Source organism: Phocoena phocoena, chromosome 2 (genome assembly GCF_963924675.1).
Source record: "Phocoena phocoena chromosome 2, mPhoPho1.1, whole genome shotgun sequence".
Lineage (NCBI taxonomy): Eukaryota > Metazoa > Chordata > Mammalia > Artiodactyla > Phocoenidae > Phocoena > Phocoena phocoena.
In genome coordinates, this window is record NC_089220.1 from 127,485,764 (window position 1) to 127,501,659 (window position 15,896).

At 45.4% G+C, this 15,896-nt stretch overlaps 1 protein-coding gene across 1 annotated transcript in view; it reads left to right on the forward strand.

The window, feature by feature from the left end:
* Positions 1-15,896, forward strand: part of LOC136118513 (protein FAM169B-like) — a 79,629-nt gene that overhangs the window by 18,708 nt on the left and 45,025 nt on the right. Inside the window, exons 3-4 of the mRNA XM_065871758.1 lie at positions 2,034-2,167; positions 5,357-5,456. Coding sequence (XP_065727830.1) covers positions 2,034-2,167; positions 5,357-5,456 — 234 coding nt within the window. The remainder of the gene's footprint in view (positions 1-2,033; positions 2,168-5,356; positions 5,457-15,896) is intronic.

The window sequence follows — 15,896 nt, forward strand, 5'->3', positions numbered from 1 at the left end:
CTGTTAATTTTTCATATCTTTATTTGAAATATTTTAATCAGTGCATTTATAGTTGTAATTTTTTGGTGTGCATTTCACACTCAAATAAATACTTAAAAAAATTGAGGGCTTCCCTGGTGGCGCAGTGGTTGAGAGTCCGCCTGTCGATGCAGGGGACGCGGGTTCGTGCCCCGGTCCAGGAGGATCCCACATGCCGCGGAGCGGCTGGGCCCGTGAGCCGTGGCCGCTGAGCCTGCGGGTCCGGAGCCTGTGCTCCGCGGCGGGAGAGGCCACAGCGGTGAGAGGCCCGCGTACCGCAAAAAAAAAAAAAAAAAAAAAAAAAAAAAATTGAATAGTGGGAGAGTATTTACTCATCTCTTTGCCACTGTGTGTGCTGGTGATGTTTTCACCATGAAAAGTCAGGGGCAGGGGGAGGGGCTCGTGCAGGACTGAGGCCTAGTCCACCCCTGCTCTTGACATCCTCTGTTTTCTATGAGCACTGCCCCCAATCAACAGCAGTAAAATTCATCATAGGCAAGCTTGGTGAACTGGAGACAGGAAACTTTTTGCTGCTAAGAGCAGTCTCTGTTCCCTGAAAAGTGTCTGCAGAAGGAATGGAGATTCTGAGAGAAAGTAGGAAGATGATATTTCCGTGGGTGTTTATGCACAGGCTTATCTTCCTTGAGGAGGCAGAGGAGGAGGAGGAGGAGGAGGAGGAGGGGGAGGAGGAGGGGGAGGAGGGGAGGAGGGGGAGGGCGATGGGGAGGAGGAGGGGGATGGGGAGGGGGAGGGCGATGGGGAGGAGGAGGGGGATGGGGAGGAGGAGGGGGATGGGGAGGAGGAGGAGGAGGGGGAGGAGGAAGAGGAGGAGGAGGAGGAGGGGAGTAGGGGGGATGGGATGGGGAGGAGGAGAAGAGGAGGGGAGGAGGGGGAGGAGGGGGAGGGGGAGGAGGAGGGGGGAGGAGGAGGAGAGGAAGAAGAAGACAGCTGCTTTGGCACCCTTCCCACCATAGGAGGCCCAGAAATGCATCAGAGGAGGGGACCACGGAAGGGCAGAAGCTACAGAGCCCCCTCCCACTCAGGGATGTGCCAGCCAGAGATGAGCCAGCATCTCAAGAGAAAACCAACTGCCATTTCCAAGCTGAATTGTATGCTCTCAATTTGTATGATTATTCGAGGATATAATTTTCCTCTAAAAGTACGGTGATAAGAAAGAGATGCTGAGTAGAGCTGGGAGATAACTTGCAAATTAATCTGTGCAATAGTCTATCTGTGAATGGCCATTTCGGTTTACACATGTAGTTTTATAGTTCATACTAACTAGTACGTTTAAACTCTCTTACAATTAAGCAGTCCAATTAAAGGAGAAGAATTGACAAATCTTAACTTTGTGGCAAATGTAAGCTGGCAAACTAAAAACTCAGGCTGGATTTTGTCAAAGTTAGCAAGGTTCTAAGCAGCTGGGGTCAGCTCTCAGGGTACCTGTTTGTACATGTAGCTGTAGTGGAGGACACTACTAGAAAATACTTGGGAAACCATTTGATAGTTAAGGGGTATGAAAGGAAGTTTCTGCAGTGGTCTAAGAGGGTTCGTATTGAACCTCATGTCTCCTTGGGGTTGGTGCCAACCCCACCATCAGGAATGTCTTCTATTTTCTTTTGGTTCCTGCTGCTACACTGCTCTTTTCTTTTTCACTTAAAAAAAAATAGGTGAACAGAATTTTTTTTTTTTTTGGGCGGTACACAGGCCTCTCACTACTGTGGCCTCTCCCATCGCGGAGCACAGGCTCCGGACGCGCAGGCTCAGCGGCCATGGCTCATGGGCCCAGCCATTCCGCGGCATGTGGGATCTTCCCAGACCGAGGCACGAACCCGTGTCCCCTGCATCGGCAGGCAGATTCTCAACCACTGCGCCACCAGGGGAGCCCGGTGAACAGGATTTTTAAAGCAAGTTTCAATTGGCTGCTTTTTTCTTTTCATATTCAAGAAATAAGTGACTTTTATTTCAATGAGAGAGGAAAGCTCACGTCATTTCTTGCCTTCTTTTTCCCCTAGCAGGCATTTACCCAGTGGATATTTTGGAAGATGACCCTGCTGGGCATCGGGAAGCGGCTCTGGCTTACTGTGCCACTCTTGGGGAAGGAGCATGGCCCTCACCAGACGTTTTCTCTCTTCCCACTGGGGAGCAGGTATGTGTGATCTTCCTCATTGGTGGAGAGTTCTGTAAAATCTAAATTATTAAAAAGGAGAATGTTAGTGAAAGAGCATTACAGATAAAAAAAAAAACCTTCTGGGGTGAATACTAGAATAATTCCACTTTGAGAAGCAAAAGGAATCCTGGATTGGGATTCTGAGGTCTTGAGGATAAGTCCAGTTCTATAAAGCAGTCAGCCAAGTAGCCTGCTATGAATCCCATGCCTACCACTTAATAGCTGTGTGACCTTGAGCAAGTGTCTTTACCTCTCTGCTCTTGCTATTCTCATCTCAGAAGTTGGGACAATAATAGTGCTTACTTCATACTGTTGTTATGAGGATTAATTGAGATGCTGTGTGTATTGCCTGACTGGCCTCAGTTTTCCCATTTGTAAATGAGGGGATTGACTGACCTTTAGTCTCTAAGGTTTGACTTAGTCCTAAAAGTTTCTGACTTGGAATGAAGTTATATCAATTACGATTTTTAGCAATGATAAGATTGAATTTTGAATATGGGCTGGAAGAAGACAGAAATGAAAACTATTTGTTAGGATAGTGGGATTGTGGGTGAAATTTAATAATTGTGTTATTTTTAAGGCCTTCCCCCCTCCCCTGAAGTAAATAAAAATAATATGTGAATCTTGGGCTGTACCTAAATTGGTTACCTTTTTTTCAGATTTGAGGCTGATCTGTTGAAAGAGGCAAGATTTTCTTGTTTTATATGAATAAGATTTCACTCATAACAGAAATCATTGCTCTCTGGCAGGCAAAGTTGGTTGAGGAAGACAGGGTTTTATTTTGCTGTATTGAAGTTGTTCCAGAGTTAATTAAAACAATGGCTTGTACAGTTTATATAGTGTGGCTTCCTTGAGATTTTGGAGATGCTAGTTTGTAATTAACTCCTGGAAGAATCCAGCTCCCATGGGTGATTCCTTATTGTTGATCTGCCGAGGGAGATGGCTGTACTCACACGCTTTCAGCGCCCCCTAGTGACAGCTAAACCAGAAAGCAAGCAAGCTCTCAGTCAAGACTAGGAGTTAGCGCTGAAGTACTTTAGGATGCAGTTTCAGTCATCTATCTGATTTTATTTCACATTTATTTATGGATTACGTCGCTTAACAGCAACAACCCCCCCCAATATGTAGTATGCTCACAGAGTGAATAATTTTAGTGTTATTAGCAAAAACATAATAAAATAAGACAGTTACTAAAATTAAGTTGTTTTAATGTGTTAGAAATGCTGAAATGTCTTTCTACCTATTTGCTTCTCCCCCTTCTAAAAAAAGAGTCCTGAAAATAATCATTTGGTTTCCTACCATTTTAGCAATTAATTAAGAAATGGTAGCAGTTTCCTACCATTTAGCAGGTTTTGAAATAGTCTGATTTGCGATGATGATAGACCTCCTCATTGCTTTTAGCAAATTTAACTTTTCTTTTTGAAACCAGAGACATTTTTTTAAACACACAAACAAAAAAGACAAGGATGTACCACACCACATCACTCTGGTCCTCCTCAAAGTCTTTTCTTTTCATAATTAACTTTTCTTTTCATAATTAACTCTGTTTTCAGTCTTGAAATTGTCTTATCATATTTAAAATATAATAATACTTACTGATTTTTCTTGGTTATAGAACAGTATATGCTCAGTGTATACTATTTGGGAACTATAGCCAAGGACAGAGAAAATAAAATCACCCATGTTCATTGCTGTGAACATTTTGATGTGTTTCCATTGGATTTTATTTCTGGGCATGCTTTTTTAACATTCAGATCACACTCAGAGTACAATATTGTCTATAATAAGCATCTTTCTATGTTAATCCAATGCTTTGTACATATTGTTTTTAATGGCCTCGTAACGGCCGTCTGATGGGTGAATTGTGCTTCATATAGCCACCACAGGGAGCCAGCTGGGGGGGCTCTTCGTTAAGGTGACTTGAAGACTGGGAGCCACCAAGATGTTTATGGGTCTCAGGATTTGTTAAGAAACAATTCTCTGAAACCAAGGAGGCCTGCTGTAAACTTTTACAAGCAGCCTGCCTGCCTCACTCAGCCGACACGTCCTTTTCTCATTTTCTTACACTCTCCTTGGTTTTCAAAACAGACTTTGGAGTGGAGCGTGTTGTCCTTTTGCTTTGGGAGCTGAGACCAGTGGGTTCGATGGCCGGGAACAGAACTTGGCAAGTGGGTGCTTGAGAGAAGGCTCTGGGGCAGCCCAGCATCAGAGAGCCTGCATGTGCTGCTTGGTATTCCTTGTGGTCATGAGCAAACAGGTGCTGGGCACTGAGGATCTTCCCCCCGGGGCTGCCTCAGAGCCAGAGCTGAGACTGCAGGGCCCAGAGAGGGTGTGGGTTTCTTGAGGCTGCTTGCAGGGATCCGAGCCAGGGCAGCAGGCAGCCTGAGTGGCAATGCGGGTGGACGCAGGCTTGTCTAGGCTGTTTGCGTAGAGTGGCTGCAGGGGGACAGTTGAGGTCGGCTTGGCAGGTGCAGCCTGAGGTTGGGATGTGGCCTTCTGCTTTGGCAGGTGGAGGCCCGACGGGGATTCGGGTGGGGAAGGCTGCTGGGGCAGGAAGTGAATGGAAGGAGAGACCGCAAGGGGGTCAGCTGAGGAAATGTTCAGTCATTACTTGGATAGACAGACAGGTGAGCAAGGGGAAGAGCAGGTTTGCTGGGTGGGAGATAGAGGAAGGGCCGTCGTCAGATTGCCCTCGTGTTTAGCTCAGGGTGGGTAAGGTTTCCATTTTCATGTTGCCTCCATCCTGTCAATTTTTTAAAAAAATTATTTATTTTTATTTACTTTATTTTTGGCTGTGTTGGGTCTCCATTGTGGTGCTCGGGCTTCTCATCGTGGTGGGTTCTCTTGTTGCGGAGCACGGGCTGTAGGCACGTGGGCTTTAGTAGTTGTGGCTCGTGGGCTCTAGAGCGCAGGCTCAGTAGTTGTGGCGCATGGGCTTAGTTGCTCTGCGGCACGTGAGATCTTCCTGGACCAGGGCTTGAACCCGTGTTCCCTGCATTGGCAGGCAGATTCTTAACCACTGTGCCACCAGGGAAGCCCCGTCCTGTCAGATTAACTTCTGTGCAACAGTGTTCTTTCAGTGAATATTGTGCTAATTTAATTGTTAAGCAATTTCTTGTGCCCTTACTGTGGTGACAGAACAAAATGGTGATTTTACTATTTTTTCAGGTTAAACTTGAAGCTTCGTCTGTTTGCTTTTGCACTGTGCACTGTGATGAACCTCAACATAAAATCTTGGTCTTGGTTAATCCCCAGGACACAAAGACAGGTTGGTAGTTATTAATTAATTTAATAAACAAGGATTCTGATTTGTTTACAACAAATGGAATCAAACACCTCAGAAATGATGGTTGTACCCTTCGGCTGGACTTAGAAGAACATCAAGGCAGAACTGGTTTATTTTCAGCTTTTAGAGATCTGGTAAGGCATTATGGTTTCTGTTTATTGACACACATTGATTTTTGTATTGAAGACACCAGACACCTTCTTGCCCATAGTGGCAGTATTCAAAGCTGCTTTTAAGGGTAGCACTTACTGTTCTTATTAATAACATTGTGTGCACAGGGTGGAGCCCTTTTGTTGGAGTGTCACCGCAGCCCTGCAAAGCACAGGGACCATTCTTATCCCTGCCAGACAGATGAGGAAATGAGGCTTCTGATGGTCAGCTGGTGTAGGGTAGGGGATTTTTGCAAGGTGATTATCCGGTGGGGTTTTGTTTCTGGTGGTGAAATTTATGTAATCTGTAATTCATTTATTCTCCCTCTGCATTATCAAGAGCCCGTTTTTGACCAATTTCAGCTTCTTGGAGTGAGTGCTCTGAGCACACGTGGATGGCTGTGCTCAGGTGCATATAGGGCAGGGGTCTGGGGCTGTTGGCAGTGAGCAGTGTGAGGATGGAGAGGGTTCCAGGCTATCAGTCCACCTGGAGCCCAGGCCACCAGTGAGCTGGAAGCAAACTCCTCGTCTCTGACTTCAAGGGAGTCCCAATTCAATCCTATTTAGAAATTTACTGCTTTATTATACTTTAATGTGTTTTAAAGATTTCCTACAATTCCCGTATATTGCTTTCCTAATAAGAAATTAAAAAAACAAACCCTTAGTGAGTTAGCCCTCTTTCAGTGTTGTGGTGTCTGGTAAAAGTTTGGGGTTATGGGTCTTTAACTACAATTTGCAAAGGGGCCTCTTTCAGCTCTCCAGCTCCCCTGGAGATGGACTTTTGCCTTAAACACCGCATGTCCATCTGGGGTTTGTAGTCAGAGGATGCCCTGTTCGATGAGTGTCACAAAGCCCAAGGTGACCTCCTTGACTGGGGAACGTTATTCACCATGTAGACTGTTGTTAACGCTTCTCTTGTTACTAATCCTGAGACACGAGTGTGCTTAGCTAGCTGTCTGGGAGTTTTGGGCATGTTGGCAAAGCCTCCTCCTTGCTCCAGGGCTGGGGGTGGCTGAGCTGTGTGTGAGAGCTTTCTGGTCAAGGTTCAGGACATCTCCTATTCCTGTCAGGTCAAGCCCTGGTTGAACAAAGGGATTATGATAACCTCAGGCCTTTGACATTGCCTTGAATTTGTGACTCCAGCTGGCACCAGGTTAGTGAAAGTAACAGGATGTGCACTCCTTGGGAAACAGATTGTCAAAAAACTCTGAAAATATCATTTGCCAGTTTTAAGAAAATGTCCAAATATCAGCAGCCCTCTCCTCTGCCTTTTTTTGGCATTTAACAATATTCTGGTTATAGGTCTTTAACTGCAATTTGCAAAATGCAAATATATGACTGACTCATAAAAATCTGTTTCCTATTTCTATTGTACTTAATTTTTTGATCGTTTTCAAGAATGTATTATAATAAATATTCATAAGCTCCAAGAAATCTCACTCTGGACCTTTCTTTATATTTCATAGAACTTTAAATGAAGTTTCCAAATGTTTTCCTGCTGCTGGGGCTCTATGATGGTTGCTGCAATTTTGCGTGATTTCCGAAAAGCACTCAGGTGTTATCCACACCTCATGCTCTTTAGTCTGGTATTTTGAAGCAGGCACGATATGTAAATGCACCTCTTGTGGCTTGAAACATGTGGACTCCGAAGCAGCCGATGGTACCATAGAGCCTCTTCACAGCTTTGACACATGTGCCACTTCAGTTATGTGCTTAGCTGTGACCATTGAGAAGGCTGTCCCTGGTTACTTTATAATTTTCCAATTATATTTGTGAAGGCCTTGTGTTTGTGTGGTTAGATGGAAGCTAAAGGGATCAGAGCTGTTTGATAAGCCCGTGTATGAGTTAATTATTGGTAAGCTGATTGAATCCATCGTAGTAACTTCCAATAACCCTGCGAGCAAATGAAAAACATCCTGGAGTTGTGAATTCCCTGGTGGCAAGTAGTTAATATTCCTGGCGGGCTACCCTGAGGATGTGAGTTAAGGCAGACCTCAGAGATGTTGTGCGGGTTCCGGACCACTGCAGTAAAACCAATATGGCAGTAAAGAGAGTCACGCGAATTCTTTGGTTTCTCAAATATAGAAAAGTTATATTTACCCTATACTGTAGTCTGTTAAGTGTGCAGTAGCATTATGTCTAAGAAAACAATGTACACACCTTAATTGAAAACACTTTATTGCTAAAAAAGCTGACCATCATCTGAGCCTTCAGCAAGTCATAGTAATCTTTTTGTAATAGTAACATCAAAAATCACTGATCACAGATCATCATAACAAATGTAATAATAACGAAAGAGTTTGAAATATTGCGAGAATGACCAAAATGTGACACAAAGATGTAAAGTGAGCAATTGCTGTTGGGAAGATGACGCCGACGTAGGGTTGACACAAACCTTCGATTTGTAAAAAAATACAATAAAGTGAAGCAGAGTAAAGTGAGGTCTGCCTGCAATGCAGCTGTCCAGCTTTCCCCTGTAAGGAACTGGGGATGTGCCTTCCGTGAAGGTGGTTTGTGAAGTACGTGCCCTCGTTCTGTCTGGCTGTTCCCTGCGGGGCTCATGCTTGACTGTTTCTCTAATCAGTGGCTGGTTTCTGTCACCGAGGGGACACAGCCAAAGGCACACAGCCAAAGGCTGCCAAGAACCCTCCCTTCCTTAGTTGTTTTGTACCTCCCCACAGCCCTATCTTTCATTTATTTCCCCTTATTTTACTATTCCTCTTATTTTTAAATTATTAACTGAACTCAAGTGTTTCCAAAGATTAAAAATATAACTCCCCTCATCAAAAAAGTAGTCTTTTCTTACCTCCCATATTAAATCAAAACTGCTTATCCTGGCATTCCAGATTCCTATCAACTGATGGCCTTTTGCTTCTCTCATTTCTTCCTGGGACCTGCAGAATAGAATTGATGAACCTGGACTTTGGCATCAGATTCAACAGACTTGGCATCCTGGCTCTGACAACTGACTGAGTGACCCGGATAAGTGATTTGGCCTCTCCAAGTCTCAGTTTGGTCATTTGCAAAATGGGGGCATCTTAGCTACTTCGCAAGGTAGTTGTGAGGATGAAATGATTTGTGGCAGAAAATCTGATGCTTTGGACCATCTAGGGCAGAGAGTAGGCATGAAATTAGAAGTATTCTTCCATCATGGTGCACTTTTGCATGTTCTTCTCTGTCTGAGTGCTGTGTTATAGAAGCACAGGGTTTTAGAATGGGAGGCCTTCTTGTCAACTGCTGGCCAAACTTTGGCAATTGAATTACCTCCCTGATGGATTCTGCTTGCAAACATCATGGAGAAGAAGGTAACACCACACTAGGGCAATCTAATCTGTTTTTGAACTACTGTAATGGTAAGACCATTGTTCTTTCTACTAATCCAAAACTGCCTCGTTGGATAATGTCATGCAGTCCATCCAAAAGCAGCCAGAGATCAAAGGTGGGCTGGGGAGGATGTACCTCTACACCACCTGGATAAAAAGAAACAGGTGGCAGTCGTCATCCTTGGAAGCGCAGTGAGCCTGGACATTGCAGTGGGCTGCTGGAAAGCAGATGGAACCTGGGGCTGCCTTAATGGAAGCATAATGTTGCAGCTCAATTACAGCCCCATTCTCTTTGGTTGCTGCTCAGGATGCAGCTGAAACAAACTGGTGCTTATCCGTGGAGAGCAACCAGGGGGGGTTGAGAGGGCTTGAAACCATTTGAACAAGGCTCGAGGAAACTAGGGCTATTTAGCTTTAGAGAAGGGAGACAAGGTTCCAGAAGCTCACAGTTGAAAGGGTGTTTAGATCATTAGGTCCAGTGCTTTCCAAGATGATTTTAGGTGGTACAGCTGAATTTCAGAAGGAGAAAAAGGATGATCTTTTGAATTTTATTTCAATTTTAAATATATCAAGGAAAGAGATTCTGTTTCCTACTAATATGGCTTTAACACTTAGCTAACACTTGTTAATCTCCTTTTAAAAAAAAAAGAAAATAGGTCTCCCAGCTGAGCACCCTTAGCTAGACTTTAAAGATTTATCATAGTAAGATTTATTTTTATAATCATAGCAAATGATGCCTCTTTTATGGTAGGGCTAAGAAGGTAGTATAGAGATATATCAGAATCATGAAGGTGTTGTCTGGCGCCCCGGCTTGTAGTCTGGGAGAGCCTGGCCTGTTCCGGGACAGCTCTATTAGAACGTTCTTCTTAAGGAGCCCAAACTGATAAGCTCGTGTGTCTCCTCATTGGCCTAGTGCCCCTACAGGGGCCATCCAGGTAGGTGGGCATGGCTGCTCCACAGGGCAGATCTTCCTAGGCTTGAGGCCAGCTGCCATGTTTCCTGAGTCTTCTTTTAAGATCACTCACACGTTTCTCATTCTTTAGCTGTTCCTCCTTTGTTGTGGGCTCCAGAGCCCATCACATCCTGGATCCTTCTTTCAGATCTGGCTTCTCTTGGAACATGGCGTGCAGATACCACGTCATGGATGGTCTGGTGGAAAGAAGCTGGGTTTTGGAGTCAAGTAGACCTGAGTTCAAATGTTCTGCCCTTTATGAATGGGTGGCCTGGGTTAAGTTATTTAGCCCCTCTGAGCTTCAGTTTCCTGTCTTCCTACTCGGGTGTGGCCCGTGGCCTAGCAGCGAGATGGCACCGCACAGGGAAGCTTGTTAGAAATGCAGGCACTTGTGCCCCACCCAGACCCGCTGAGTCAGAATCTGTCCTTTAACAAGATCTCCAGAAGCCATCTGAGAAATGCGCTCTGGAGAACCGTGAGAGGAGAGCGGTGGCTGGTGAGAGCATTCCTCACTTTTCTTGGACATTCAGTTTCCACAAAGTTAGCCTCAGTTTACCTTGGCATTTCCTTAGAACCAGCCCAAGGCTGACTCACCTCTAGCTGACAGCTCATTACCATGCATGCCCGGCCCCTGGGCTTTTATCACAAACTTGTTATCAAGACATCGCTCTGTCCTCCAATGCTTTGAACCCACAGGAAGGACTACTATTATTCCCATTATATATATATAAACAAACAGTTTTATGGAGCTGTAATTCACATATCATACAATTACCCATTTAAAGCATACAATTCAGTGATTTTGAGTATATTCAGAGTTGTGCGTCTGTCACCACACTTAATTTTCATTACCCCTAAAAGAAACCAACCCCACTTCCCTATCCTCCTTAGCCTTAGGCAATCTCTTCCATTTCTATAGATTTGCCTATAGATTTCTATAGATTCCTATGAATGGAATCGTGGAGTATGTGGACTTGTGCGTCTGGCTTCCTTCATTGCATAATGCCTTCAGGAATCATCCATTCTGAAGCATGTTTCAGTACTTCATTTATTTTTATGGCTGAATACTATTCCATTGTATGGATTTGCCACATTTTGTTTATCGATTTACCAATTGATGGACGTTTGGGTCGTTTCCACCTTTTGGCTATTATGAGTAATGCTGCTGTGAAAATTCTTGTACAGGTTTTTGTGTAGACATATAATGCATGTATCTTTTTAAGTCAGTGTTTTTGTTTTCTTCAGATAAATACCCAGAAGTGGGATTGCTGAATCATGGGGTAGTTCTATTTAAAAAAATTTAAGGGACCTCCATACTGTTTTTCATAATGGTTGCACCAACTTACATTTCCACCAATAGTGCATAAAGGTTCCCTTTTCTCTACATCCTCACCAGCACTTGCTATCTCTTGTCTTTTTGATAATAACCATTCTAACAGATGTGAAGTGATATTTCTTTGTGGTTTTGGTTTCCATTTCCCTGATGATTAGTGCTGTTGAACACTTTTTTATGTAGCTGTTGGCCATCCGTATGTCTTTGGAAAATGTCTATTCAGATTAAATGTATTCTGAGATTCAATTTCCAATGTGTGGAAGTGGGTGGTTTCCCATAGCACCAAGTAGTCCTCTAGACACCAGCTGGTTGTCCTTCCATTTACCTCAATTCTGACACTACCTGGAGATACCATCAGATTCTACAGGTTAGGGGTTTAGTCCTACCAGACTCCCTTGCCCCCCACTTCAGACGCCAGTCTCAAGCCCATGTTTTACCTGTACTTCTGACCAACTGGCTATCAGTCAGAGGTTCCCATGACTCTGTGCCCCCTTCAGGCTCACCACTCTCTCAGTACCTCCACATGTTCACTAGCCCAGAAGTTCTCAGAACCCAGTCCTTTTGGATTTTTATGGAGGCTTCATTACAAAGGCATGATTGATTAAATCACTGACCACTGGCAGCTGATGCAACCTCCAGGCTCTCGCCCCTCCCCAGAGGCCAGGCAGATGGGACTGAAAATTCCAACCCTTTTATCATGTGGTTGGTTCTTCTGGCAACCAGCCCCCATCCTTAGGTGGGTCCAAAAATCACCTCAGTAACATAACAAGAGACACCTCCCCTGCTCTCATGACTTAAGAAATTCCAAGGATTTTAGGAGTACTATGCCAGAAATGGGAAGAAGACCGAATATATATATTTCTTAATGTAAATCACAGTATCACACAGATCCTCTGCCCATTTTTTAGCCACATTGTTTTTTTTTGCTGTTGAGTTGTATGAGTTTTTATATGTTTTGGACCTTTTATCAAATATATGATTTGCAAACATTTTCTCCTATTCAGTAGGTTACCTTTTCATTTTGTTGACAGTTTCCTTTACTGTATAGAAGTTTTTTAGTTTGATGTAGTCCCACTTGTTTATTTTTGCTTTTGTTGCCTTTGCTTTTGGTGTCAAGTCCAAAAAATCATCGCCAAGACCCATGTCAAGGGGTCCTTGTGGTTTTGATTTGCATATCCCTGGTGACTAATGATGTTGAACATACTTTCAAGCGTCTGTTGGTCATTTTAATATCTTCTTTGGAGAACTATCTATTGAGATCCTTTACCCATTTTTGCATTGGGTTATTTATCTTCTTGAGTTGTAAGAATTCTTTATATATTCTAGATACTATCCCTTATAAGATTTATAAAATTTTTCTCCTATTCTGTGGGTTATCTTTTTACTTTCTTGATGGTGTCCTTAGAAACACAAAAGTTTAAAATTTTTATCATGTCCTGTTTATCTGTTTTTTGTTGTTGTTTTGTTGCTTGTGCTTTTGTTGTTAAATCTAAGAAAACTTTGCCTGTTTTGAAGAGTAAGTCCTTTCATCCAGTTATATTAACTCTTCCTACTGGCTATGTAGTTAATATCATTTGAAGTTCTGAAGGTGTGCGTTCTTTATTTTTAATACAAGTATTTAAAAATGCTTATTAAAAAATTCATGCAATTATTATACCACAAAACACACACCTAACCCATTATTTAGCATACATTTCTGGAGATTTCAAGAGACTTTCATAAAATGCAAGTCAAGAGACTTTATGAAATACATGCCTGCAGTTAAGAATGGAAGGAGGGCTTCCCTGGTGGCGCAGTGGTTGAGAGTCCGCCTGCCGATGCAGGGGACACAGGTTCGTGCCCCGGTCCGGGAAGATCCCACATGCCGCGGAGCGGCTGAGCCCGTGAGCCATGGCCACTGAGGCTGCGCATCCAGAGCCTGTGCTCCGCAACGGGAGAGGCCACAGCAGTGAGAGGCCCGCGGACCGCAAAAAAAAAAAAAAAAAAGAATGGAGGGAAATCTGGCTGCTGAAATTAAGATGACTTATGTCTAATTATTCTCCTAACACTTGCCTAGAACACTCGTCAGAAAAGGGAGTGAGGCCAATTTGTCTCTTCTGGTCTTGGTGAATTCATGCTGATTTTAAGTCCAGTCTTTCTTTTCTAGGGTACTTACAGATCATCTTTCGTAATTCACTCTAGACCACCATTAGGAAAGGATGTTCAGGGAACTAGGCATTAGTTCCAAGACCTGCACCTTCCCCACACACACCAGGATGGCACTGGCTCATGTGTCTTTCTGGCCCCTTCCGGCATCTCATGCTCTCAGCGACTAAAGGTTACAATTTCAGGATCACATTTGCAGGACTTCTGGCCCCTGGGATGTACATTCACTGAGGCTTATGCCTCTCTAAAAGGAGCTAATGCACTCCTTTGCTTTTCCACTGTTTCCAGCTGCTTGCTCCTAATTTGGAGGCCCTTTGCCTTCTCTGTGGCCAGTAGAGCCTCTGGCTAAGTTGTATTTCTTCCTCGGGCTCTCCCCTCCGAGTCCCGCCAGCCTACCCAGGCAGCTGTCCTGTTTCCTTGAACGTCTTCCCAGCCTGCCTGAACTTCTTCAGTGCCCGGCTTTTCCTACTTTGGATGGTGCGGGGCCTGGGGACCTTGGCTGTGGGGAGGCCTCTTCCACCCTTTGCACTCGTCCTTTTAACATCTGACCCTTTCTGATGGAAGCCCTCTTGGCAAGCTCCTAGGCCACGTGGATACTTTTCCTAGATGATCTCTTCCTGCTTTCCTTGTCAGGAAACTTGTCAGGTTTTTTTCAGCTCTCCTTATGACAATATCTGTTTGATTTTTTTTTTTTTTTTTCCATAAAACCTAGTGGTTGATGATCAGAGGACAGAGCAACGAGTGTCCAGAGGCTGATTAAAAAATGTCTATTTAGGGCTTCCCTGGTGGCGCAGTGGTTGAGAGTCCACCTGCCGATGCAGGGGACGCGGGTTCGTGCCCCGGTCCGGGAAGATCCCACATGCCACGGAGTGGCTGAGCCCGTGAGCCATGGCCGCTGAGCCTGCGCGTCCGGAGCCTGTGCTCCACAACGGGATAGGCCACAACAGTGAGAGGCCTGCCTACCGCAAAAAAAAAAAAAAAAAGTCTATTTATAATTGAGTCAAATGAAAGAGACCTAATGCCACAGTGCTATGGAAGTTTCCAGAATAAGGGGACTCTTGGGTATTGCTGGGTGTAGGAGGAGCACGAGTTCTTGGCAGGGAAGTGCCCGTCTGGCTAGCACGTGGGGTAGGAGGCCTGAGAAGTTCTCCACTGCTCGCTCACTGGGACCTCTGGTCTCCTCTCCCACTGTCCAGGCCGACTGGTGGTCACACAGTGGTCACACAGCTGCTCCTCTGCCCTGCAGGGCTGGGTGCTCTGGACGTGAAGCAGTACCCGTGGAGGCACATGGAACCTGGAAAGTAGGCCCCCTCATCCCAGGCAGCGCCCCACCTTACAGACTCTGGCCCTGAGTCTTACTGACCCCTTCTCTGAACGTTTTGCAGCTTCCTTTCGTAAAGCCTTCTCTACACTCCTGGCCCCTGCCTGGTGGGGAGGCCATGCTGAGGGGAGCTGGCCAGATGCCTGGTGACGTTATGGAGGATGGGTGGGGACTGGGGCTGGAGAGGGGTCCGCCTTTGGATCTCAGCCCTTCGAAGAATGCCTTAGTCATGATCGGAAGGAAGGATGGAGAGAAGGGAGGACAAATGTTGAGTGTCCAGGAGTCTGGGAGCGCCCACAGGAGAGATGCTGAGGCCTCCCCTGGTGGGGAGAACTCGGGTTGGTGAAATAGCGGAAACGACAGGATTTGGGATGAGTTGGAGGGGCCAAGGAGGGAGGCCTGGGAATGACTGGGGTTCCGGCTGGGGCAACAGTGCTGGGTGATCTGGAAGGAAACGCTTGGGGCGAGGGCAACCTGAGCTCCTCTGCAGGGTCTGTGGGCTGTCAAATTGAAGGAGGGGTCCGGGCAGGGACCTGGATCCCAGGTGTACATCACTTTGCAGCCGTTCTCGGCTCTTTCTTCCTGGAGGGTGTGTTGTGAATTCCCTGTGCAGGGGAAGTGTCGAGGCTGAGAAACAGAAAGCGGGGTCCTTGCGGAGAGAGAGGACAGGGGGACGGCTGTTTGTGTTTGTTACCACACGCTGGCTTCCCTGATTGGAACATCTATCCCCCCAGCTTGCTTCCAGGACGTTTTGTGACCAAGCATAACACTCATCCTTCAAATTGCCGCTAATTTATTTATGGCTTTTGGTGATTGCGTGTCATGTGCACCCTGAGAAAAACAAGCAGGGAATCAAAAAATGATGATTTTTTCCTGGAAAAGCATGCCCATTCTAGGCCTGCAGTGACAGCGAGAGCCAAGGCAAACATTCAGTTGAAACCAGAGCCGCTGTGTAGCCGCCTTCCTGGTGGCTGTCGTGGGCTGAGAGGTGATTGTGACACAGCGGGCCCGGGGCCAGGCCTTCTCTGGGCTGCGTTTGGGGCAGGTGGGTGGTGGTTCAGGAGGGGTGGGTGGGTGGAAGCTGAGATGCCCTGAGATGCCCAGAGAACTTCTGCAGAACTGGAAGGCCCTTTCTGGGACGTTCCTCACCCCTGAGAAGGCTGCCCAGATTTGGGGGAGGGGTTGGGGGAAAGGCCAGA